Source organism: Malaclemys terrapin, chromosome 21, assembly GCF_027887155.1.
Source record: "Malaclemys terrapin pileata isolate rMalTer1 chromosome 21, rMalTer1.hap1, whole genome shotgun sequence".
Classification (NCBI taxonomy): Eukaryota; Metazoa; Chordata; order Testudines; family Emydidae; genus Malaclemys; species Malaclemys terrapin.
The window spans coordinates 6,459,873-6,487,625 of NC_071525.1; the positions used below are offsets into that span (position 1 = coordinate 6,459,873).

Sequence of the window (27,753 nt, forward strand, 5' to 3'; positions counted from 1 at the left end):
CTGTCCCATTCGTGCCCTCATGAGGTGTGAACTGCCTCTCTGTTCTTGGAGAGTTTTTTTTTTTTTTTCCCTGGGCTTGCTTTAAGCTATGAGGACACATTTTCAGCCTCATAACTATATACATGAAATTACAGCCTATAACATTACTATAACATTATTGTAACAAGGATTACTATAACAACAATGCTCAGTGCATCATGAGCCTCCCGAAGACACCTGACATGACAAACTTTGCATTGGATACCACACAATCATTTTACAAGGATGAACATGGGGGTGCTTGGTGTTCCCCTGAGGTACAGAGCGTCACAAGCTGTAGTGTAGAAACTTTCTACAGCAACAGAAGGGGGGTTTCCGTTGCTGTAGATAGTGTGCTTCCTCAAGCAGCGGTAACTAGGTTGACAGATTCTTCTGTCAGCTTAGCTGCATCTACACCAGGGGTCAGATGTGATGTAGCTAGGTTGATCAAAATTTTAAGTGTAGATCACACCTTAGTTTTAGGTTTTATTCCCCTTTACAATCACAATGCACAAAGAACTAGAAAACATACTATAGGGAACAAGCAGGATGATAGACTAAAGGACCAAGGTCTTCTCCATCTCTGATCCCTGCAATTCCTTTTCAGAATCTGCCCTGGATTTTCTCCATCAATGGTTTTCACTGTAGATTTTATTTTGTGAGTGTTTCTTGAGCTACGTGCCAGAGAGAGAAACAGTAAAGAGACCTTCTGTTGGGAACTGACTGTACTAGGCTTCATTGTGTAATGAGGAAGTTGCATGTTTTGTCTCAGTATTTTAGCTAGAGCAGAAAACACCTGCTGAATGGGGAAATAGTCTTTTCCAGGAATAGAAGCAAGCCAAAAAATTCACTCAATCCAAGAATTAAGTTTATACCATTTTCATCCCAGTCAGACAAATTCATTAGGCCTGATGCTAAGTTACTCTAAGGCCAGGTCTATGCTAAAAAGTTAGGTTGACCCAACTATGTCGCTCAGAGGTGTAAAAAATACACACTGCTGAGCAATGTAGTTAAGCCGAGCAGACCCTTGGTTTGTACAGTGCTAAGTAGACGGAAGAGCTTTTCCGTCGACCTAACTACCGCCTCTCATGGCGATGGATTAACTACAGTGAGGGGAGAACCCTTCCTATCACTGTAGTGAGTGTCTACAAGGCTCTTTATATCACTTCGGCCTTAAAGTTGGTGGAGACAACACAGGCTGGCAATTCCTACTCCACTGGTGGCTTCCCTGGCTGGTGTTGAGCTGTTGTAATAGTTCTGCACTGATACAGCTCCCAGACCCTGGCATAGGGAGCCAGATCAGGGGTGTGTCTAGAGCATACTGCATGATAGGTATTCTCTCCTACCCAGGGCCCATAGGAGACCATGGGAAGTTGGAGCAGCCACAGGACTGCTCTAACTCATACAAGGGGTTGGACAGTTGCTTGCACAGCCCCAGAGTACAGGGGCCACTTTTGCTTCCCCACCGTGCCTACTCCAAATGCAGAAACAGAGTAATTGAAAATCAGGTCCACTCTTTGCATTTTGTAATTTTCCATAAAATCATAGTGTTCTTGAAGGTTTGTTGTTGTTTTTTTTTCTTTACTCAGTCTTTAATGTTGTTTCACAGTTCAAGCTGGAGAAAATGACTCAGAACGGCAGGTAAAATGAATCTCTTACGCAAATGGACCAACCAAAATGTTTTCACTCTCCACCTTCCAGATATCCCTGGCATATCTTCATGTGAGCCAGTGGTCCAGTACTTAGAACATGCATCAGGAATCTTAGCTTATATCCTCATCCCTGTTGCCTTGACTGACTGTAGGACCTTAGGAAAATCACCAACTCTCATTGCCTAATTTTACCTGTTAGTGAGATGGAGATACTAATACCTCAATTCACAGGGTCTTTATTGATATGAAAGATAAAACCTCAAAAGACCTTTAAGATTTCCAATTCAAAGGTGCTAGAAGCGCCAATTCATCCAGATGGGTGAGACACATGGGAAAAGATGTTCAAACGTATCCTTCTAATATTTTATTCATAATTATCAATTTACCTGGTGTGTTTATGCTTCATACCCACTGTGACACTGTATGGAATCTGGGGAACACTTTAGGATATTATGAATATTGTAAAACTGCAATGAGTTATGCCAGATACGTTGTGTAAGATATCTGTGAAAATGTTATAATTTGCCAAATATGATAATCCTGTTTATATGTTCATATCACCTTTGTATTAGGTATGTCTGTATTACAAAACTTGTGCTATGCTTCTGGGTGACACCCCCAGACAGTTTGGTATCAGCACTGCCTAGCCTGCTTGATGTCCCATTAAGGACCATCAGCTATACAATTGACCCATTGAGAGAAGGCAAGGTATACACCTCATGACTCAGCAAGGCATGCATAAGCATGCTTATGGACAGAAAGGGCTTCCAAGCCATGTGGTGGGCAGCTTGTGTTTGAAACAAAGGAAGCACAAGCCGCAAGGCAAAAAACTATAAAAGGCAGCTGCATCTTCACCATTTTGTCTTTGTTCCTGCTTCTTACCTCTGGAGGAACTTTGCTACAAACTGAAGCTCTGAAAGGACTGAATGACCCATCCAAGCTGTGGATGTATTCCAGAGGGATTTTCAAGTAGGGTTACCATATGTCCGGATTTTCCCGGACATGTCCGGCTTTTTGGTCCTCAAATCCCCGTCCGGGGGGAATTGCCAAAAAGCCGAACATGTCCGGGAAAATACTCCCAGCTTTGTTTTGCCAGCATCCCTGCCCCAGTCCCCTGCTTACCTTAGAGCGGCTCTGGCAGGCTGTGAGCTGCAGGCGGATTCCCCCGCGGAGGCGGCGGCTGCTGCTGCTCCCCCCAGACACCTCAGCTTTGTGTAGCTGAAGAGCTGAGCTGCCCGAGCGCTACCGGCTTCACGGTTTGCCGGGCAGCCCCCAGACCTCCAGACCCTGCGCCCCCGGCCAGGCGCTTCCCCTCCTGGGCTCCGGCTGCGCTGGGGAAGCGCCCGGCCGGGGGCGCAGGGTCTGGAGGTCTGGGGGCTGCCCGGCAAACCGTGAAGCCGGTAGCGCTCGGGCAGCTGTTTCATGTGGCTGGGAGGGAGGGGGGGACTGTGGGGTGCTCAGGGAAGGGGGCGGAGTTGGGGCAGGGTGCTCAGGGAGGGGGCGGAGTTGAGGAAGGGTGGAGTTGGGCGTGGCTGGGGGCGGGGACAGGGCCCCATGGAGTGTCCTCTTTTTTTTTTTTTTTTTTTTTTTTTTTAAATGTTTAAATATGGTAACCCTATTTCAAGCCAGCAACCTCACCAATACTGCTAGGAACCTGATATATGGACTTTGAAGTCTTTGTATGTATATGACTGTTTTACCATTTAGCATCTCTCTTCTTGTTGTTTCTTTTTTCTTTATAATAAACCTTTAGTTCTTCTTCGAGTGCTTGCTCATATCCATTCCATTAGGTGTGTGCGCGCTGCGTGCACGATCGTCGGAAGATTTTCTACCCTAGCAACACCGGCGGGTCGGCTGTGGAGCCCCCTAGAGTGGCGCCTTCATGGCGCTGAATATATACCCCAGCCGACCCGGCGCCCCCTCAGTTCCTTCTTACCGCCCCTGACGGTCGTTGGAACTGTGGAGCGCTGCTTAGCTGTTCTCCACTCTCCCTAGCTTTGTTGGTTATTAGCAGTTATAGTTATAGTGTTTATAGTTAAATAGTTAAATAGTTTTAAAAAAGTTGTTATAGTTGTTCTAAGTAGCTCAGGGGATTAAGGGGGTCGTCTCCCCCTTTCTTCCCCGGCCGCGGGGCCGGGCTCATGCCCAACGCTCCCGGCTTCAAGCAGTGCGCCTCCTGCGCGAAGCCTATGCCCACGAGCGACCCGCACGACTCCTGTCTGAAGTGCCTGGGAGAGTCCCACCAAACAGATAAGTGCAAGATCTGTAAGGCCTTCAGACCAAGGACCAAGAAGGAGCGGGACTTTCGGCTCAGGCAACTCCTGATGGAGGCGGCACTTAGCCCGGACACTCCCTCTACGGGCCAGACCCCGGCGCCTAGCACCTCGGTGCGCAGTGCACCGGCAGCACCGGCTTTGACGACCACGCGAGTGGCGTCAGACAAGCCTCCCCGGCACCGGACCTCGTCGGCACCGCAAGCAGTGCCTCGGCGCCGATCATTATCCCCGGGGCATAAAAAAGCCCATAAAACGGGGACGTCCGTGCCGAAGACGCCAGCTCCCCCAGTGCCGGGGGTAGAGCCGCGTCCGCCGGTGGAGCAAAGGAAACAGGTGCCTCCAGCACCGTCGACTCCGGCACCGAAGCCGTTGAGTCCGGTGCAGATAGCGTCTCCACCGAGGCCGGCGGTGATACAGTGCCTACCGTCGACTCCAGAGACCTTCGCGGCGGCGAGAGACTTAATAGCTCTCACGGAGCCGGCACCGCCTCAACCACCGGCACCGACTGCACCGCTGACTCGCCCGGTCCAGTCGAGGGGGAAACCTGCCTTGATGCGCCCTCCACAAGGACTGGAACCTCGGCACCGCTCCAGGTCCCGAAGCAGGTCCCCACGCCGCTCGCAGTCCCGGCACCGAATATCATCTCGGCACCGGTCGTACTCGCGGCCAAGATCTTCTTCGCGGCACCGCTCTACGTCTCGGCACCGATATGATCGTCGGCACCGATCAACGTCGAGACGTAGCTCTCGGCACCGCTACGGTCGACGCTCGACGTCGAGAGGCCGCTCCCGGCACCGGGCATACTCCAGGTCCTCGTCGAGGTCCAGATCCGACTCCCGGCACCGACGAGGTCATCGGCACCGGTCGCGGTCCCGGCACCGATCGCCGGCACCGCGTGGAGATAGAACATCCCCGGACCGGCACCGTGCGGCACCGCATCCCACGGGATTCGTCTCGACGCACTCGGCACCGCCATGGCCATCGAGATCGGTGTCCCGCTCCTCTGAGGAAGTATCGAGATCGGCATACCCCCCTCAGGGTCAAGCCGAGGAGCAGGACATAGGCCATTGGCAGGAGGTAGCAGAGGACCCTGCTCATGGCCCATCTCACTGGTCGTTCTGGACCCCGTGGGCGTACCATCAGGCGCAAGGGGCTCCAATTGCGTCGACCTCTCGCTCCGGTCACTCCGTCAGAGGGGCCCCGGAGTCCACCATCTCTCGGCCTCCGCCAGGGGGCATGGAGGCCTCTGGGTCCGCACCACCTGACACCCTGGACCCAGGCACAGGTGATGCTCCAGCCCAGGAACAGGGAGACCAGGACCAGCCCTTGGATCCTGTTCCACCGGAGGCATCTTCCTCTTCTTCTCCCGATGAGGCAGTGGCGGGCACATCGTGCACAGGCCCGCCTCCAATAGATCTTCGGGCTCACCAGGATCTTCTGCGCAGGATGGCCCGTAATATGGACCTGCAGGCGGAGGAGATAGTGGAGGTTCACGACCCGATCGTGAATATCCTTGGAGCGGATGCCCCATCGAGGGTAGCGTTACCCCTGATCCGCACGATTCAAATGAATGCGGATACGATATGGCAGACTCCTGCCTCTATCCCACCCACAGCGAGAGGGGTGGAAAGGAAATACTTTGTCCCGTCTAAGGACTATGGGTACTTGTATACCCACCCCCAACCGTGTTCACTGGTGGTGGAATCAGTGAACGCACGAGAGCGCCACGGCCAGCAGGCTGCAGCGCCTAAATCAAAAGAGGCTAAGCGGCTCGATTTGTTTGGCCGTAAGGTTTACTCAGCCGGAGGGCTACAACTTAGAGCAGCGAACCAACAGGCGCTGCTGAGCCGCTACAGTTTCAACTCCTGGAACTCTATGGGGAAGTTTAAGGAGCTGATTCCCCAAGAGTCCAGGGAAGAGTTTGGAGCCATGGTAGAGGAGGGCAAGAAGGTGGCTCGGACCTCCTTGCAGGCCTCCTTGGACATAGCAGACTCAGCTGCGAGGACCCTGGCTTCGGGTATCGCTATGCGTAGGATCTCCTGGCTTCAGGTCTCGGGTTTGCCTCCGGAGCTGCAGCAAACCCTACAGGATCTCCCCTTTGAGGGACACGGATTGTTCTCAGACAAAACGGACTCTCGCCTGCAGAGCCTAAAGGACTCGAGAACAATCATGCGCTCCCTGGGGATGCATGTTGTGGGCCCTCAGCGCAGGCCATTTAGGCCGCAGCCTCAGCGCTTCTACCCCCCCCCACCTCGTCAGAGACAGGACTCGGCCAGGAGGCGAGGGCGAGGTGGTAGAAGAAGGTGGACCGGCCCTCAACCCGGCCAGAACCAGGGGCCACCTAGACCACCTTCAGGCCCCAGGCAGAACTTTTGAAGGTGCGGTCGAGGACGGCGCCCCAGTCATCCCCCAGGATCCAACCCCCTCCTTTCGGGATCGCCTCTCCCACTTCCACCGTGCTTGGTCCCTTATAACTTCGGACCGTTGGGTCCTCCGCACGGTGGAGAGGGGATACGCTATCCAATTTTCTTCTATCCCCCCCTCCCACCCCCCTTCCCCGTCCCTCTTCAGGGACCCTTCTCACGAGCAACTTCTTATTCAGGAGGTTTCTACGCTCCTGGCCATGGGGGCCATAGAGGAGGTTCCGATAGAGTTAAGGGGCAGGGGATTTTATTCCCGTTATTTCCTGATCCCCAAGTCCAAGGGAGGTCTGCGGCCCATCTTGGACTTGCGCGGACTCAACAAATTCGTAGTAAAGTTGAAGTTCCGCATGGTCTCTTTGGGGGCCATTATCCCTTCCCTCGATCCTGGAGACTGGTTCGCCGCCCTCGACATGAAAGACGCATACTTTCACATCTCAATTTACCCACCTCACAGACGCTTCCTGCGATTCGTGGTGAACGCGGTGCACTACCAATTTGCAGTCCTTCCCTTCGGCCTATCCTCGGCCCCAAGAGTGTTCACGAAATGTATGGCTGTCGTGGCAGCATACCTTCGTCGGCAAGGGATACAGGTGTTCCCGTACCTAGACGACTGGCTGGTACGCAGTCGCACCAAGGAGCAAGTTCAAGCTCACGTCCACATAATAGTGCACACATTCAACGAGTTGGGCATCCTACTCAACAAGGACAAATCCACTCTAGAACCTACCCAGAGAATAGAATTCATAGGCGCAGTTCTAGACTCCAGACGTGCACAAGCCATCCTGCCAGACAACCGATTTGGCACCATCATGAGCCTCATTCAAGGGCTCCAGGCGTTCCCAACTACCACGGTGAGGTCGTGCCTTACCCTGCTGGGCCACATGGCTTCCTGCACGTACGTAACCAGGCATGCCAGACTTCGGCTTCGCCCACTTCAAACCTGGGTGTCATCAATATACCGTCCACATCGGGACAGCCTGAACATGGTGGTCACGGTCCCGATCTCGGTCCTGACCTCCCTCACCTGGTGGCTAGATCACAATGTGGTCTGCGAGGGGATGCCATTTCACGCCCCACAACCCTCTCTGCACCTGGTCACAGACGCTTCATCTCTGGGTTGGGGCGCCCATCTCAACGAACACCATACCCAGGGCCTGTGGACTGCATCCCAGCTAGCCCTGCACATCAATGTTCGGGAACTGATGGCGGTGCGCCTGGCGTGCCAGGCATTTCTCAACCTCCTACGTGGCCGATGTGTGTTAGTTCTCATCGACAACACCACGGCCATGTTTTACATCAACAAGCAAGGAGGAGCACGTTTCTCAATCCTATGCCAAGAGGCCATTCGCCTGTGGGACTTCTGCATCGCCCACTCAATCCACCTCACGGCATCGTTCCTCCCTGGAGTCCAGAACACTCTAGCGGACCGACTCAGCAGGTCCTTCCAGACGCACGAGTGGTCTATCCGTCCGGACATCATACATTCCATCTTCCAGAGGTGGGGGTTTCCCCAGATAGACCTGTTTGCATCCCGAGACAACAGGAAGTGCCACGTGTTCTGCTCCCTACAAGGTCGAGCTCCGGGCTCCCTCTCGGATGCGTTTCTCCTTCCCTGGAAAGACCACCTGTTTTACGCCTTCCCTCCGTTTCCTCTGGTCCACAAGGTACTGCTCAAATTGCGCAGAGACCAGGCACAGGTAATTCTGGTCGCTCCAGCGTGGCCGAGACAACATTGGTACACCACACTGTTGGAACTCTCGGTTCAGACACCGATCCCGCTTCCGTTGTATCCGGATCTCATCACGCAGGACCACGGCCGGCTGCGTCACCCCGACCTGCAATCACTCCACCTCACGGCGTGGCTGCTCCATGGTTCACCCAGGCAGAGCAGCAATGCTCGCACTCTGTCCAACAGATTCTGCTGAGCAGTAGGAAGCCCTCAACACGCACCACGTACCTGGCCAAGTGGAAGCGGTTCTCCTGTTGGTGCGAACAACGAGCCACGTCCCCGTTGCAGGCACCCATTCCTCTCATTTTGGAGTATCTCCTCTCCCTAAAACATCAGGGGTTGGCGATATCTTCAATTAGGGTTCACCTGGCCGCTATATCGGCCTTTCACCCAGGGGAACTCGCGTCCTCGGTATTCTCTAACCCGATGGTCGTTAGATTCCTCAAGGGCTTAGACCGGATGTACCCACAACAACGTCAGCCCGTCCCGACGTGGGACCTCAACCTGGTTCTCTCCAAGCTCACAGGTCCTCCATTCGAGCCACTGGCCACCTGTTCACTTCTGTACCTATCCTGGAAGACAGCCTTCCTCGTAGCCATCACCTCAGCAAGGCGCGTTTCTGAACTCAGGGCGCTGACATCCGAGCCCCCTTATACAGTTTTCCATAAGGATAAAGTGCAGCTTCGTCCACATCCTGCCTTTCTCCCTAAGGTGGTTTCTCCTTTTCACATCAACCAGGACATCTTTCTCCCGGTCTTTCATCCCAAACCACATGCCACTCGCCAGGATCAACGTTTGCATTCCCTGGACGTACGAAGGGCCCTGGCCTTCTATATTGACCGCACAAAGCACTTTAGAAAGACGACGCAGCTCTTCGTTGCAGTGGCCGACCGAATGAAAGGCTCACCGGTCTCCTCACAGCGCCTATCCTCCTGGATTACGTCTTGCATCCGGACTTGCTATGACCTGGCAGGTGTCTCAGCACCGCACCTCACCGCTCACTCCACGAGGGCCCAAGCCTCCTCGACTGCTTTCCTGGCACATGTTCCGATACAGGACATTTGTAGAGCGGCGGTTTGGTCATCAGTCCACACGTTTACAGCTCACTATGCACTAGTGCAGCAGTCCAGGGACGATGCTGCCTTCGGATCAGCGGTTTTGCACACGGCAATGTCTCACTCCGACCCCACCACCTAAGTTGGGCTTGGGAGTCACCTAATGGAATGGATATGAGCAAGCACTCGAAGAAGAAAAGACGGTTACTCACCGTTGTAACTGTTGTTCTTCGAGATGTGTTGCTCATATCCATTCCAAACCCGCCCCCCGTCCCCACTGTCGGAGTAGCCGGCAAGAAGGAACTGAGGGGGCGCCGGGTCGGCTGGGGTATATATTCAGCGCCATGAAGGCGCCACTCTAGGGGGCTCCACAGCCGACCCGCCGGTGTTGCTAGGGTAGAAAATCTTCCGACGATCGTGCACGCGGCGCGCACACACCTAATGGAATGGATATGAGCAACACATCTCGAAGAACAACAGTTACAACGGTGAGTAACCGTCTTTTTTAGACATTAAAGGATTGTCTGGCAACGTGGTATTTTGGGTAAAATCCAAACCTATGCTGATCTGGTGATGTGGCTGACCCTTTGGGGTCAGAAGAACATTTTGTGTATGTGATCAGGGTTTAAAATAACTTCTCACTGTACAGGACGTAGATGCTGATTGGGAGCCAGAGACTGGAATGCAATAAAGGGGGCTGGCTGATTTCTTTTTTTGTTTGATAACCAGTGTGGGGGATCAGAGGCACAGTTTGACTGGTTGGGGAGTTTAACTTCAGTGTTACCCACCAGTCTTGGGAGTATCTATTCTCCCTTTTGCAGCTTGCCCTGACCTTGGCATTTCCAGTGAGGGCTGCCCCAGGCACCTCGGGTCACACCCACTACTCTTACTACAGCATGTCCTGTTAGTATTTCATGGTTTTACAAGTTACACCGATGCCAAGAACAAGCAGGGCTTCATTTTGTGAACCTCTCTAGGACCTGTCTTGCCTTAATTATAAAGCACAACCCGATGAAACCGCAAAGATTTTGTTCATGAGACCCAAATGCCATTTTTAAAGTATATGGAAATTTTATGTGACGTCTGATGCACTCAACCACATGTTGTTCTTCCTACACAAAGTTTCAATGGAGAGACCATGGTATGGGCATCAAAGATATGTTGAGGACCCTTTGGCTTATTAGATAAGAAGCTATCACTGCTCTTGAGAACAAAGGAGGTAGGCAGAGTAGCTAAAGAACCATGATTAGTGAGTGCTTGATTTGCCAGTGGTGGTAGGTTTAATTTTAGGCTGAGGATGTGAGGTAGGGTGAACCAGACAGCAAGTGTGAAAAATCGGGATGGGGGTGGGGGGGTAATAGGAGCCTATATAAGAAAAAGACCCAAAAATCAGGACTGTCCCTATAAAATCGGGACATCTGGTCACCCTAATGTGAGGAGCAACAGAGGGTCCTGTGGCACCTTTGAGGGCTGGTCCCCACTTAGTCCGGACTTCGGACTAAGGTACGCAAATTCAGCTACGTTAATAACGTAGCTGAATTCAAAGTACCTTAGTCCGAACTTACCGCGGTCCAGACGCGGCCGGAAGTCTCCCCCCGTCGACGCCGCGTACTCCTCTCGGCGAGCTGGAGTACCGGCGCCGACTGTGAGCACTTCCGGGATCGATTTATCGCGTCTTAACCAGACGCGATAAATCGATCCCAGAACATCGATGGCATGCCGCCGGACCAGCCGGTAAGTGAAGACTAGGCCTGAGACTAACAGAAGTATTGGGAGCATAAGCTTTCGTGGGTAAGAACCTCACTTCTTCAGATGCAAGACATCTAATGTGAGGAGATGGCTGTGTAGATGATGTTGTCGAGCACCCTTTGCTTTAGGAAGCTGAACGTCATATCCCAGCTTTAACAGAGGAAAACAAAACTTAAAGGGAAATTAAAGATTGGATGGATGAGTAAATGAAACTATTCTAAATTAACAATGAATCAAGCCCAAGTGGATTACATTACAACATTCCTGAGGAAGTAGCTGAGGAAAGACATTGTTTGGTGGTTTAGATAACAGGGGACAAGAGGTGGGCTTTGTTAGTTACCACAGTATAACGTTATGTGTAGGAAGGAAGCCTGAAGAATTTCCCCCCCATCTGAACTATCTTTCTCTGTTTCTGAAACTAGACTTCCGCTTCTCCTTAGTTTGCGTCTCTCAAAACTGTTGTGTTTATCGTTTCCTAAGGGTGAGGCAGATCATTGAAATGCAGTTTGATGATCTTTCCAGAGGCGTCTTTAAAAACCAAGATCCTGTATGCTTTCCATCATTCTGAGGGAAATCGTGGTACTTTCCATAAGAATAGGGGTTTACCACAGTGTCTGATTAAAGTTTTGCTTTCCTTAACTCTTTTGTAACAAGTACTTGCTTGGATGCTGTGTCCTCCACCCCAGATGAGGCTGTATTTCAGTGGTGCTATGTGTGCAAATCTGCAAGAAATGATTAGATTCTTTGGGAGGCAAGGTGCTATTTTTTACTAATTATAAAAATAACTTTCCAAGTCAGGAATGTCATTTTCTATTCTCTCACCTATATATGTATGGCTGCCATTGTCATTTTCAAACTAGGACTACAACATGCTGTTTACCTTGGGCCCACAATTTCAAGAGCTTTGTTCGGCTTTTCCAATTTTTTCTGCATTTTTCCACCAGCTCTCCCTGTGCGTCGCTGCTGGCAGCTTCCTGTCCCAATGCCATTTTGGAGCCCACTAGCGAATGGATACTGCAACTTCCTTACTGCGCACGTAACTCAACCTCTCCTTCATATGGGCCTGACCAAGTGGCCGGACTAGTGTCATTTCCAGACCCGTTTGGAACAGTTGGAGGATAGATTGCTCTCCGGCCATAGGAGGGGTGTGCTTCTCTTCCCCATGGCAGTGATTTTTTCTTCTGTCTGTAATGCTGAGCCACTCTCACTTAGGAGGCAACTACCACAATGTTCCGATACAGCCAAAATGAGAGGATTCATGGCCAAATCACCAAGACAGGTTTGACACTGCTATTTGTCACATCCATGTCCAGGAGAGTATTTAAAAACTGTATCTTCAGACCTCTTCTCTCACTCCTTCTCCTCCCCCCCCACTTTGTCCCATTCAGTTATCCAGCATTCCCACTCTCTTGTGTGGGTTTGGATCCTCCTTCGTAACAGGGCACGTAAACAAATTACAGATTTTCTCCCCAGTGGCAGCGGGGTGGAGGTGGATATTGGGCTGACCGATGAGTTTCAGAGTTTACTGGAACCAGCTACCCCACGTAGTTGATTATTTTGCTAGTGTTCTCTATTTTTGTCCTCTTTCAGCAAAAATTGGTGACCTTAGCTTTCAGGCACTAGGTTAAAGGCGCATTCTGGGTTTTCCCTAGAGAAGCTGAGCCAAATAAATTGCTGTTTACCAAAGAAGGAAATGTTACCAGGGCAAAAGAGAATCGCTAGCTGTTCTATAGGACTAGACCCTGGGGTTCCACAAAACAAACTTTGCCCCACATCAACAGTTCTAGGGAACACACAGAAATTCCAGCATAAATGGATGCCAGAAATTTTCTTTCACTCCCCACAATTTACTGCAGGAACAGTGTCGCATCTACTGTGCAAGTACAGAGACCTTTCGTTAGTCCACCAGCTCTATTCAACTGCCTGTTGCGTGGAGGTGAGTATCCTGGTGCTATGGGTACCCGCATGGCCCCACAGTATGCCAACATTTTTATGGCTGACTTAGAACAACGCTTCCTCAGCTCTTGTTCCCTAGTGCCCCTCCTCTACTTGCGCTACATTGATGACATCTTCATCATATGGACCCATGGAAAGGAGGCCCTTGAAGAATTCCACCTGGACTTCAACAATTTCCACCCCACCATCAACCTCAGCCTGGACCAGTCCACACAAGAGATCCACTTCCTGGACACTACAGTGCAAATAAGTGATGGTCACATAAACACCACCCTATATCATAAACCTACTGACCGCTATACGTACCTACATGCCTCCAGCTTCCATTCAAGACACATCACGCGATCCATTGTCTACAGCCAAGCCCTAAGATACAACCGAATTTGCTCCAACCCCTCAGACAGAGACAAACACCTACAAGATCTCTATCAAGCATTCTTAAAACTACAATACCCACCTGGGGAAGTGAGGAAACAGATTGACAGAGCAAGATGGGTACCCAGAAATCACCTACTACAGGGCAGGCCCAACAAGGACAATAACAGAACACCACTGGCCATCACATACAGCCCCCAGCTAAAACCTCTCCAGCGCATTATCCACGATCTACAACCTATCCTGGAAAATGATCCCTCACTCTCACAGACCTTGGGAGGCAGGCCAGTCCTCGCTTATAGACAACCCCCCAGCCTGAAGCAAATATTCACCAGCAACTACACACCACACCACAGAAACACCAACCCAGGAAACAATCCCTGTAGCAAACCTCGTTGCCTACTCTGTCCCCATATCTACTCTGGCGACACCATCAGAGGACCCAACCACATCAGCCACACCCAACCACATCAGCCACACTCATTCACCTGCACATCTACTAATGTTATATATGCCATCATGTACCAGCAATGCCCCTCTGCCATGTACATTGGCCAAACCGGACAGTCCCTCCGCAAAAGAATAAATGGACAAAAATCGGACATCAGGAATGGTAACATACAAAAGCCAGTAAGTGAACACTTCAATCTCCCTGGTCATTCTATTACAGATTTAAAAGTCACTATTATTGAACAAAAAAACCTTCAGAAACAAACTTCAAAGAGAAACAGCAGAACTATAATTAATTTGCAAATTTAACACCATTAATCTGGGCTTGAATAGGGACTGGGAGTGGCTGGCTCATTACAGAAGCAGCTTTTCCTCTCCTGGAATTGACACCTCCTCATCTATTATTGGGAGTGGACTACATCCACCCTGATTGAATTGGCCCTGTCAACACTGGTTCTCCACTTGCGAAGTAACTCCCTTCTCTCCATGTGTCAGTATATAATGCCTGCATCTGTAACTTTCACTCTATGCATCTGAAGAAGTGAGGTTTTTACCCATGAAAGCTTATGCCCAAATAAATCTGTTAGTCTTTAAGGTGCCACCAGACTCCTTGTTGTTTTTGTAGATACAGACTAACACGGCTACCCCCTGATACTTGTGATGATGGGTATAGCTTATGGATTCTGATTGGTGTTATGAAGTTATTGTGGAATTGTTTATCAGGGACTGTCTGTATGAGGAATTCACCATTTACTGACGGGATGTAGCACGTATCTGCCAGACCAGGGACAATAGATGATTGTTAACCCTTAATGGTCACCTGTTCAGGATATCTTTGGACAATGGGTTGGCTGAAGTTGGGAGAAGCTAGTTCCTCCAACATCTCTGCAGGGTGAAGGAATGGAAAGCTCCGACCAGCGGAATAAAGATGCTTTGGACAGGAGCATGGTTTTATAGCAGGGGTGTCTGTTAAATGCAGGACTAGCCAAGGTTAGAGAAAGCTTGTGGACCTAGAAAGGGGAAGAGGGTCCAAGTTTCTGAAGAGAAGCCATGAGCTGCACGAGAAGGATCCTGGACACCCCAGAGGATTCTGCCCAAGCCCAAAGAACTCTCCAGAGTGGTGAGGAAACAGGCAGGGAAATGCATATATGTGTGTTTATTATTTTGTCTAGATCTGTGTCTCTCTTTTGCTAAGTAAAGAGCAATTGTGTTTAGAATCCTGTGCAAAGTCTGTGTGTCTGTTTGCTTTCACTGTTGCATGCCCCAGAAATAAGTCCAGAGTACCCACAAGGTGGAATTCTGGGAAGAGGTGTGCATTGGTCCCAGGGGTAGACAGTTAGACCGCCAGGTCTCAGCCATCAGAAGGGGGTGCTAGACACTGTCTGTGCTCCCGGTGTGTGCCTGGACTTCGTTCAGACTCAGGAGACTTAAAGAGCATGTGTGGCCCATTGAGATGGGTCCCAAACACAACAGCCTGGCGAGCGTCCAGCCGGTGGGAACTCTGCCAGGCTGCGGGTAAGTGACCATTGTCACTTGGCCAAAGCGGATAAAGGATAACAGAAGACCAGCTTGGCCTGTAATATAAAGTTGTTGATTAAAAGTAAGATTAAAGCTGGAGACAGAGAGACTGGTGTAAAAAGGATGGGCCTGAGTCTCATTTCCACCCAGTCTCCTTTATACTATTCAGGCATAAAATGCATTTACATCCCCTTTAAGGCCTCTTTATGCTGCCAGCAGGGAGCAAAGGGACCTTAGCGTAGATGAGAAGCAAACTTGAAGGGGAGACAGCAAGATTACTGGTAAGGTTACATGTTGACATAACAGTGAGCAGAAATGGGAGGAAATATTTATACTCAAACTCGCCAGAAATGTGTTTTCATTGACTAATTTTGATGGGATGAGGTTGACAGATTCCTCTGGTTGATGCTTATCTGGGGGTCATAGCCAGCTGGATAGCTCCCTGTTTTGTTTTCCACTGCCCCTACCATCTGCCGAGGCCCTGGAATCCATGATCACACCCTTGGGCCTTCATTATGCTGATCCCAAAAGTTGTCCTGATCAGACCGAGTCAGAGAGAGGGAACCAGATGATACCACCCTGTTACAATCACCACCTCCATTTGCTTTGACTAATTCCTGAACACCTGGGATGTGAACCTGAATTCCCTACTGTTATTCCCTCCTTGGTGTGCACCATTGATTACACTGCTAAATTATAAACTGAAATGGAAAAAAGTCTGAGGCGATAGCTGCCTTTCTACATACTGAAAAGGCCTATGACCTGCTATGGAGGGAAAGCTTATTGTACAAAGTAGGTGCAGTCGGGATGACAGAAATAAGGTAGGGGTGGATTAGAGAATTTTTGAGTAAAAGGAGTGTGCAGGTCAGAGTTGGGAAAGTTATGTTGAAAACGTACAATTTTAAAAATGGTGTACCACAGGGAAGTGTCGTCAGACCAATATTATGATAAATGATCTCCCAAAAATAAAGAAATGCGAGGTAGGTGTCACTTTGTTTCCAGATGATTGTGCTCTGTGTGTGAGGAGCAGAAATTTTGAGGTGGCAGAAAAGAGAATCAGCGAAGCATCACGAGAGACTGAGGAAATGCATGGGGTTTCAAGTTCTCCTTTGCTAAAACCAGAGGACTGATCTTTACGAAGAGGAAAGTTACAAAGGAACGTAAACTGTGTGTGAATGGAGAACAAACAGATAATCAATCAAATTCTTAGGGGTAATATTTGATACTAAGTTACGTCGGAAAGACCATATAAACAATGTTAAAGATAAATGTACAGGAAGGATTAACCTGCTTAAAAGTCTTGTTGGGACTAATTGGGAGGCAGATAAGAAAGCAGAGCTGATGGTATACGGAGCCATAATCAGACCAATTATTGACCATGGCTGCTAAGCCTTCGGGTCAGCATAAAAAATCAGAACTTAAGTAATTAGATTTAATGTAAGCCCAGGCACTACAAATTGCACGCAGTGCATTTATTACAACACCTATATGCTCACTACAGATCGTTTCTAGTAAAATGCCAGTTACACTATGAATAAAACTACTGGGACTTACTTTCTGAGCTAAAGTTACTAGGAACCACAGTGATGAAAACACCAAACAAATATACGAGGACTGTTGAGAATTTGATAGGCAAACTATAGCACGTGATGTGAGAACTCCACATGCCGTTCGAGTAAATGTGGATGCAGGAGTTGAAAGACCAGGAAAAACTGAACAAAGTCATAACTTTTAGACATGGGAAAATTAGTTACGGATGGCAGGTTGCATGACCAAACATGGATTTAGATGTACTTTATAAACTTAAGGGTATAAAAAAGAGAGTAGGTATTAAAAATGAAGTGTACCAATATATAAATGAAAAGTGGCGTTGGTTTTGTCAAATGTATACAGATGGGTTGGGAAAAAAAAGGGAGGAAGAGTAAGGACGGCATATTGTACACCAAAATTGGGAATTAGTACCTCATTATGTAGCTGTCATGACAGCCAAACTAGTAGCAACAATGTTAGTGTTAAACTGAATCTGAGATGTACGCCCAGCAGCTGCGGTCATTTAAAAAAATTCAATCTCTGGTCTTAACGGTGATAAAAAAAGGGTGTCTTGGAAGGTAGAAGTGATTTAATCAATGAAATTATATTTCTAATAACAGAATTAGTGCAGATGGGGATACATGTAGCATTAGTTTGGATCATAGTGCATATTGGGATAAAGGGGAACAAAATGGCGGTCAAAGCAGTGAAAAATGCTGTAAGAAATGGAAGGATTGACATAGTAGCAATATTCTTGAGTAAACAGGAATTCAAAAGCTGAATACAGACAAATTTAAAAGAGGAATGGCAAAAAAATTGGATTAATGAAAAAGGAAGATGGATTTTTTTTTTTTTTTTTTTACTTGTGACCTAGAGTTAAGGATTATGACATACTTCAGGGCCTGAAGTGCTTTCGTTTTGAGTATTAACTGGCCATTGTCCCTTAAACAAAAATCTTACTCAAATAAATGACACAAAGATGAACTAACTTCACTCTGTACAGTGGAAGAATCAATTGATCACCTTTTATGGGTGTGTCAGGGCTTTCATACAGAAGGGGAAAAGCTTGTTGAGGAATTCAAAAGTCTTAAGATAAAAAAAAAAAACATTATGTTTTTTAGTAAAAATATCAGGAAATGGAGTATTACTAAAAAGGTGCTGATACGTTACCTGAAAGACACAGGGCAGAGCGAGAGGATATAAACCACTAAGTATGGAGGAATTATAGCTGGAGGTGGCTTGATTATTAGTCAAGTCTGCTTCGCCATAAAAAAGAGAAAAAGAAAAAGGCGGCAATGGAGGTAGTCTGCAGTAACTCCCTGGAAGAAGGGAGTTTGGGCTGGTAAACTCAGAGAGATGGAGAGGCCAGAAGATAAGAACAAAGAAGTAGGGTGGAGTCCAAGGGAAACAGCAAAGGAGTCAGGGTGCAAGCAGTTATAGGGTCCCTGGATTTGAACCTGGAGTAATGGGGAGGTGGGCCTGGGCTCCCCTACCAGCCACTGGGGAAGTGGCACAGTCTGGGCAGTGGACCAGAAGACTGCTTGAGACAGATCATCCAGTGGGACTTTGATACCCCAGAAGGGGAGGACAATAGTGACCTGGCTGGAGGGCTGAGTCATGAAGGAGTACCTGAAGTTCTAGAGAGAGAGAGAGAGAGGACCATGCTGTGAGGAAAAGGGCATTGGACCTGGAAGGAGCTAATCCCCTAGGCAGCCAGGAGGAGGCGCCTATTAAGTGTGCTGTGAAAAGTGATATTAACAAACATACAAATATCACTGTTCACAGCATTACTGAGTCCGCAAAAAAGTCACCTTACATAAATAAATTACAATGATTTGGATTTGTATATGTGCATATTTATTTGTTTTTCCTAAAGTTAATTAAGTATTTTAGGAAAAAGTGTCACCAGCAAGAGTTGGTGGCTGCACTCTGAGGCTACCAAAAAATTTGGTGTGAGAACCCCTATTGACTTTTTCTCAAGAACAGTTGCTACCACATTTAATACTATAAAAAACCTACTAAACAAGATATTTTCTCCTAGGAAACACTCTGTATAACAGGAAAAGGAGTAAGAAAAATGGTTAAAATAGGTTTTTACTTAACTATTTGAGCTTCAAATGCTTTAATTGTGTTCTCTGTGTTAACCAACACAAATACTGTTTATTATAATGGGAGTCACCAGCGATATTTTGTCACAAAAGTGTGGACCACAATTAATTGTTTGTTCCATTCCCCATTGCGCCCATGAAACCCCTCCCTGCTTTTCATTACAACATACCTCTTTGATAAATACAATGCTTCAGGCTCCAGAGCTGTCAAACCAGCAGGGCGCTAAAATCCTAGAAGGACGCATTATGGGCTTTTCCTTTTTTTCAAACTGAGGCCAGTTCTAAAGAGAAAACTCTGGTCCTGATTCTCATGCACATCAAGGGCCCTGTACAGCCCTGTTTCAATGTGAAAGGGCCTTATGGAGAGCAGTATAAAATGACAGGTTTCAGAGTAGCAGCCGTGTTAGTCTGTATCCGGAAAAAGAACAGGAGCATAAGCTTTCGTGGACTACAGCATATGCATCCGAAGAAGTGGGCTGTAGTCCACGAAAGCTTATGCTCTAATAAATTTGTTAGTCTCTAAAGTGCCACAAGTATTCCTGTTCTTTTTGCAGTATAAAATGGTCTCAGTATAACTGGGGAAAAGACCATCTGCCTCTTCACCACTAGGTGGCAGTGCAGCAACACACATCCCCATGGCTTTTGAAACTAAATTTGTGTGCTAGTATCTAGTTATTCTTTCACTTGGCCTATGATTTGCCATGATGCGTACCTTCATCCAGCCAAACCACATACAGTCAGCTAGAAAGGATGGACATGCAGGGCTTCAGTCCTACTGTACGTTGAGGGCAGCCACTTAGCAAAAATTAGATCTAAAAATCTTGTGCTACATGGAAAATGGAAATTGGCCAGATTTTGGCCATACATTGGGGGGTAGGAATGTTCCAAAATGTATTTGTAATGTGTACGGGGTAGAGATGGGGGGGAGACAGAGCTAACTCTCTCCCCCACTATAAACAATCTGTACCCTGGTTCTGCACATTCAGTAACTGTCCAAACAAAGAACCAACTTCTCTCCTCTCTCTCTCTCTCTCTCTGTATTTTCATTTGCTAAAACACTGACAAAAGTGATCAAATGTTTCACAAGTTTGAGTGGGCTGCTGTACAGTCACATCACCGAACAATACCAGCCATGTCACCATCATAGCAACGGAACTATGATTTAAGAGTAATTTAAAAAAATACAAATGTAAAATATGTAACATCTTATTTTTTTAAAAATGATAATAATTGGAGATTAGGGAAAGATAATGAAACATCTCATAAGTCTTAAAGCCCCATTCTGCTTTCCGGTGTACCCCAAGCTCCCATTTACCTCAGTGGGACTTTGGGGGGGCACAAGGAATATAGGATCAAATCCCTTGTGTAAATATGTAAAACAATCCTGTTTAAAGGCTTGATCCTATGCTCATAGAAGTCAATGGCAATTCTCCCACTGACAATGATGTGGGGATACAGAGCAAGTAATTCTCCACAATAACCAAAAAGAAAACAATTTATTTAAATATGTGGTGTCAAAAATGGTTTGGAGACTGGTACATTATAACATTTCCCTGGTGGGGTTTCGCCTTCCTCTGCAGCGTGGGGCACGGGTCACTTGCTGCAGGATTCTCTGCACCTTGAAGTCTTTAAACCACAAGTTGAGGACTTCAATAGCTCAGACATAGGTCAGGGGTTTATTACAGGAGTGGGTGGGTGAGATTCTGTGGCCTGCGTTGTGCAGGAGCTCAGACTAGATGACCATAATGGTCCCTTCTGACCTTAAAGTCTATGAGTCTATAACAAGTTGTATTTTAAGCCCAGCCACCTCACATTTTAGTAATTAGTAAAGTGCAGACATTAGACTCAGAAATTCTTTCACTTTCATTTTCCCCTCATGCATAGTTTTTTTAAACCCTATAAATAATTTTGTCAGACCATGTCAGTTAAAAAGGCACTTTTCATTTATTGTACCTCACAGCTGCATACTCGGTCTGGAACAGAAAAAGGAAAGACCAGATATTAATATTCTTAATGCAAATCTATAATCTCATACATTTAACTAGTACTACTTATTAGGTAACAAGACAAGAAACCAAATTCTACTCTCACTCACACCGATGTAAAACTAGAGTAACTCCTCTGAAGTCAACGGAATTCAATTTTATGTCAATGTAAGTGAGAGCAGAATATTGTGTAGAAGCGTTTTACAAAAAAGAGGTTAGATTCGGATCTCATCTACACTGGCATAAATGCACATAAATGGGCTGTTGCAAATGACAGAGAAATGTGACCCAAAAGATCCAGTAGTAACCACAAGCTAAATTCTCATCTCCGTTACTGCTGGGATTGGAGTTGCATCAGTGTATCTGCTACAAGAATTAGACCCCCCGCCCCTGTTGTTAGAACTGTTCCATTCTAAATTCCTATTTTCAGTCTTCTTGCCTTCTCAAAATTCCTAGAAGGATTAAATGTTTTAACATCTAGTCTGGGCCCTGAAGTGATTTTTTTTTTTTAAAGTTTGCAGGCCATTAGTTGGCCTGCTTTTGAATTATGGGAGAGTGAAAAATATTTAGGCCAAATTCTGCCAGACCAATGTTGCTTTGAGTAATTCCACTAATGCCAATGAGGGGGTAACTCGATGTATGACCATGTAACTTGGAGCAACGTTTGGATGAATGTAACCAGCTGTTCAGACTTTTTTTCTTTTTTGGTCCATGTAAAACTCATAAAGAAGCATAAAAAGCATTACTTCATCCACCACTCGGGCAGGCAGGAATGTGGTAATACAATAGCAATTCTGCACTGGCAACCCTACAAAGCAGTTGATGTCTACATTAGGAGGGAAATGAAAGAATAGCTTCTTCACGTGAACGTCAGAGGAAATCAAGTAGTCGGAATGTAGCCACCAGTGTCGGAATTTGGCCAGGACGCTAGTTTAACACCCTATGAATATACTGTATCTTTCTGACGCGCCAGTGGCTAAAAAATCACTTTACCTGTGGAAGGTGCCTCATAGGTATTTGATTCCCTGTTTGCACAGCTTTCCCTGCTGGAGAAGAACAAAAGGACAGTTACAGGGATAGGTGATGAATGTCTGCTTCCTAGCAGATAGAATTATAAACAGTTACCTCTGGTGGGACGCTTTCTGAAGAGCACGATCAGCAGCTGGATGACGACAAGGATGAAAATACAAGACAGCCCAGCGTATAACACATAACTGCAGTTTTCTTTCCTGGCCCCATCTGCAGAGAGAAGAGAACAACGTTCGGCACTGAGCAAAGATTTGTTAGGGGAAAAATCCCATTAAAAAGAGTGGGTCTGTGTCATCCACGTCTCCTGGAACGCCAGGCACAGAAGTGAGACCTTCCCTCCAAAATCCACCGTCTCAGGTCATTGTCACACTCCCCACCTGGAGGTGGCGCCATTGGGGCCGGTTGACCACTTGGTGCTGGATTCAGGCCATTGGTAGCCCGAGGTAAGCTAAGTTTTGTTATTTATTAACTCTGCTTGCCTGCACTGGGCATTATTTTATCAAGAAGTGATTTATTTCAGCCTAAGAATCACTGATCCAGTCTGGGAATCACTGTTCCACTGATGACTAGAGTGAGTTAAACTGAATTAGAATGAAAACCCTTTTAGGGAGCATCGTAGAATCATAAATGTTAGAGATAGCAAAGGCCTGTGATTGTAGGTCTCATGTAGTTCACCTCCCTGACTAGTCCCTACAGTAGACTCACTAGTGCTTTATCCAGTCCAACTTTAAATAAGGCTTCATCCTTGTCACTTGAGAGACAAACCCACAACCCAATAGATCTCATCGGGAATCCTGGGTATTCATCCTACTTTTTCCTTCGCTCAGTTCACTCCCATTGTCCTAGTTATTCCATCTCAGAGCCCCAAGCCATTCTCCTGTCTCTTTGCCATTAACACTCCTCAAACCCTTGTAGCAGCAGTGCTCAGATAGCGTCTGACCCAAGACTGACTGAAGTCTATGTGAATCTTTCCACTGACTTCAATGGGCTTTCAAGCAGGCCCATAAGGAGAAAGAGCTAGGAGCAGTTTTGCCACAGATCCCACTTCTTACCACTGCTCATTGAAAAATGGTTTTAAGAGAGAGCGAGGAAAGGCGGGTGACAGGGGAGCTACCAGAACGTTCTCTCATAATTTGATGCCATGGCTGTGTTGGTCCCAGGATATTAGAGAGGCAAGGGGGGTGGGGTCATATCCTTTACTGAACCCGCTTCCGTTGGGTGAAAGAAACAAGCTGTCGAGCTACACAGGCCCGAAGAAGAGCTCCGAGTAGCTCAGACTTGTCTCTTTCACCAACAGAGTTGGTCCAATAAAAGATATTACCTCACCCACCTTGTCTCTCCCACAATTCAAGGCCTCTAGGTAGTTTTTATACCTAGTCCCCCTCATTTTAGTTATTTAGCTCAGCAGTAACCCTTTAGAGCTGTGTATTTGTCCTGACGTGAGGTGAAGTTTTCACCAGACACCAGATATAAATGTCTTGGGAGACAGAACAGGTTAGATAGGATATGATACTGGACCTGTTTCCTTGGAGACTGTAGCATTGATGCTTCTCCCCGTGCTGCTCTCCTTGGCTGTACAAGTGCAGATCATCTTCTGCTTCCACGTCTCAGAAGGGATTGTCATTAGGCTCCAAACACTAAAGACCCCGTTCCCGTCTATGGCTCCAGCATCCATCTGACCCTCAGATGCCTCCTCACCAGTGTCCCAGAAAACTTCACTCCAGGGAGGAGTGAAATCAGACAGCAGGCAGAGCAGAGGAATGATGGGGGGACGCTCAGCATCTTCTGGGGTGGAGGGAACCAGGATGGAAAGTCTTGGCTCAGAGGCATCTAAAAGAGAGTGGAGTCACCCAAAATAGAGACCGGAAAGACCTGTTACCTGTAGCTCAGCTAGTCCCTACCCAGTTCCTACCCCTGCCAGTGGAGAATATTTTAAGTATCTAGTGCATTGTCTAGTCTAGTCTTCCGTGTCTTAAATGGAGGGACTTCCCTTGCACAAAGGGGATTTCTCTTGCTAATTTCATCCCATTACACTCCTTCGTCCCACCCCAAACGGTTCCCCTGGCTCCTTGATGGTCTTAATATTCTGCATATCTGCAGAGGGTGGAGATTCAAAAATTAGACACCTCTTTACTACACTGTAATCTTATGTTCAACTCCTGCTGAGTTTCTCGAGTAAAAAGCTCCCCCATGCAAACCACATTAGTGAATGCCTAGTGAAGAGCCGGATTAATAAAGTTTTAGAAGACCAGCAGGAAGATGCATCACATCCCAGGCTCAGGTGGCTTTCACTAGGTCCAGTCCGTGAGCGTGCCTATGAGAAGGTAGGATAGTACTAACAGCTAGCACTGGTGCATTTCTCATCAGTAGTTAGAGATCAAAGCACTCTATGGAGGCGAGTAAGAGTCATTACCCCATTTTAGTTGCAGAGTGATGGGTGGCCAATGGTTCAGGATTACAATCCAGGTTTCCTAATTCACAGTCTCATACAGTATCCACTACCTGGATTGTTCTACCTCTCGGCATAAACCGCTGATGACTTAAAACCGAAATGGGGTGGGGGTGGGGGTCAGATAATCACAATTGCAAGATTCTGTCTCAGAACCAGGGCCATAACCAGGATGGGGCAAGCGGGGCAGCCGCCCAGGGCGCAAAGCTACAGAGGTGGAAAAATGGGGCGGAAAGGAAAGATTGGATCCCTCCTTTCCCTTCAGCTCCCTCCCCCTGAGGGCCCCAAAGGTTCTGCCAAGCTCTTCTGGGGCCCTCGAGGTCTCTCCATACCTGCCTCCCAGGCTTCCCTTCAACCACAGCTCTTGGCTTCCCATGTCCCCCTCCCCAACTCCCGCAGTCACTGCCCCCACCAGCTCCCCTGCACCTGCCCCAAGCCACCCTTCTCCTTGTTCCTCTCTTTCCCCTGTAGGCTCCTGTCCCCCAGCTCTCAGAACCCCTGGTGGCCCCACTGCTGGAGCTACCCAAGCAGGGAATGCAGTCAGCCGCCCCCGGCCCCTGCAGCGGGTGCAGCGCCCCCCACCCGCCCGATCTGGAAGCTGGGGGATCCCCAGCACAGCGAGCCCCGAAGCCTGGCACTGGGCGGTGCAGGCCGCTAGCAGCAGCAGGGGGCTTATACGCGCGGCTCATGGTCTGGGCTCACGGCAGAGGCTGGTGCTCGGGGGTCTGGGCTCAGAAGCTCACCGCAGCACCCCCCCATCATTTTTATCCCTGCAGGAGCCTGGCTGGGAAATTCTCAGGGCCAGTAGGAGGTAGAAGGGCCGGGAGAAACATGACGCAGTTGGCCTCCACTTGCCCTGACCCTGCTCTGCTGTGGCTTACCATGCAAAGGGCTGCGGCAGCTCTCAGGGATTGGCTCTGGAGCCAATGGCTGGGCCATCCCTGCAGCAACCCCAGCCAGCCCCCAGCCACCAGGGCAAGACAAAAACCAGTAGGGCTTGCCCCAGGTGCTCAAATGCCTAGTCACAGCTCTGCTCAGAACCCCTCAAACCGCTGGAATGTCATTGTCCCAACCCACTGGAAACTCACCTGTGACAATCAGCCTGGTCCCAGTCCCGAAGTTCGGATGTACATATACAGCAAGGCCACAGAAATACACCCCGGAGTCATTTCTTTGTACGTTGCTTATAATCAGCGTATACGTGTTTTCCGGAATGTTCACTTTACTCGAGTATTTTTCGTGTGGAAGTGCAGCATACTCATAACTCTGGTAAATCCCGTGCAAACTTCCATTCTGAAGCTCTTTGTACCAGTACATATACTGTGTTCTTGTTGAAAGCTTACAGTGTATCTCTGCAGTTTTTCCAGAGGCCAGAAAGATCTGTGCCGGGCTCTGTTGGATCAATATCCCTTCCTGTGAAGCAGTCACTATAAAAAGAAACATAAAAACATGAACACATGAATCACTTGTAAGAGACTCACCCTTTGCAATATATGCAATATAACCTGGCATCTGCTCCAAGCAAAATGCCCATTGTTTTAAAAATTGGGGGTGGGTTAACTTTATTTTTGTACTTATGCATTTTCTTAGGATTCATATACACTATAGGAAAATTGATGTATTTTAAACTAAACATACGTTGCTGAATTTTTTTTTCTAGTATAGTATTTTTTGCCATATTGTCAAGTGTAGCATAGCTGTAACATAAACAATAATCACTGCATGCATGGATGCTAATCAATCCCTTTGCACATCTACATCACCTCTCATCCAAAGACACTGAAGCACTTATCACAATGAATTAAACCTCACAATCATACTAATAAATAATACTTAGGGTGACCTGACATCCCGATATTATTGGGACTGTTCCAATATTAGGGGCTTTGTCTTATATACACAACTATACCCCCCCCAAAAGTGTCCCGATTTTTCACACTTGCTATCTGGTCACCCTAATAATATCCAACAGAGAGTCCTGTTGAATACATCTGACAAAGTGGGCATTCACCCACGAAAGCTTATGCTCCAATACATCTGTTAGTCTTAAAGGTGCCACAGGACTCTCTGTTGCTTTTTACAGACCCAGATTAACACGGCTTCCCCCGCTGATACTTGACTAATAATATTCGGGACGTAGAGCCTGTCACATGATAATCAAACTGCTTTGCAGCTATTAATGAGTTCAGCCTCACAATTTTCCTGTGAGATGATGAAATATTAGCCCTGTACAGCTGGAGAAATTATCACAGGGAAGTGGAGAGATTTGGCGAGGGTCCCACACATCAATGACATGATTTTGAATAAAACCCAAGTGTTCTGACTCCTGGGTCCTCTGCTCTGTCCACTAGACTGCACTCTCCCATTCATATTAAGCTTGAATCAGAGTTAAAAACAACAAAATTAATGTTATTTGACCAAAATTGTACATGAAAGGGAATGCTTTATTATCTTAGACATTCAGGCTTAAAATCATCTTTTTGATTACCTATAAAAAAAGACTAATGCCCCTGGAAGCCTATATAAAATACATGAGCATAAAAGAGAACTGGATTTTGAACAACAATCCATTACAGTATCCAAAATGTTAAACTATATTCAAGGTGTTGTGGAGAGCACAACATATTATTTCATTACCTCTCTTAGGATTTCAGTTGGTGAACTAAAACATATGACTGTTAACTCTCCCCATCAGCTCCTCTTGGTGTTACCCGTATTTCAGAAGATTTTTGCACATGAAAGTAATTTTTTGTAGCAAGGTACAAAACAAGCATGAAATATCAGGCTAAAATACTTACTCTGCAGATAGAATAGAATCATCCAAATGATCTGGTAGGACATTTTCTGGCTTTCTTCAGTCATGCAAAGTTGATGCTCTGAGAATGGTAGATGCCTGTTAGTTAATGGATCTCTTGATGAAAGACTTTATCACGTGGAGAGGAAGATGTGATATTTCCTCTTAAAGTTCTGTGGGGGCAACATGTGTGACAAAGGAGAGGGCCAGGAGATATTACTAACCCCATTCAAAATCTTACTCTGACAGCCAGCAGGGCAAATCTAGGGAATAATATTCAGTTGCCTCTAAAATTCATTACACAACAAATTCCGGGTCTGACTGTGTGACAGCAGAGTGTGTATTTTAAAAGGAATTTTTCATCTCATAATTGGATGGATGGGACAAGCCCTTCTTTGGACTGAAATTTATGTGGATTATTTTCTGTGCTTCAGGGTTTCAGACATTCAGACGTATTTGGGGGATGTTAGCCCCGATAGAAAGAGAATAAGGTGCGTGGCTCTGAAGAGTCACCCTGATACTTTATCAAAGGATAGAGGAAATCATTGAAGAGCCTGGTCGTGCACTATGGAAGTGTGGGAAATGTACAAAAATACATTAGCTTGTTTGTTTAGTTATTATTGCAGATGAAATAAACGTTTTGGGAAGAGACCCAGT

The 27,753-nt window shown here is 47.3% G+C and overlaps 1 protein-coding gene across 1 annotated transcript; it reads right to left on the reverse strand.

Annotated features, from left to right (window-relative positions):
- Positions 1-10,976: 10,976 nt before the first annotated feature.
- LOC128827310 (immunoglobulin gamma-1 heavy chain-like) lies at positions 10,977-27,167 on the reverse strand. Its single transcript, XM_054011170.1, has 7 exons — positions 27,101-27,167; positions 25,391-25,729; positions 23,372-23,683; positions 21,950-22,063; positions 21,818-21,870; positions 20,793-20,812; positions 10,977-11,052 (listed from the first exon to the last, which is right to left on the reverse strand). The coding sequence occupies exons 1-7, from the start codon at positions 27,162-27,164 to the stop codon at positions 10,977-10,979; spliced, it is 978 nt and encodes a 325-aa protein (XP_053867145.1). The 5' UTR covers positions 27,165-27,167.
- Positions 27,168-27,753: the final 586 nt, after the last annotated feature.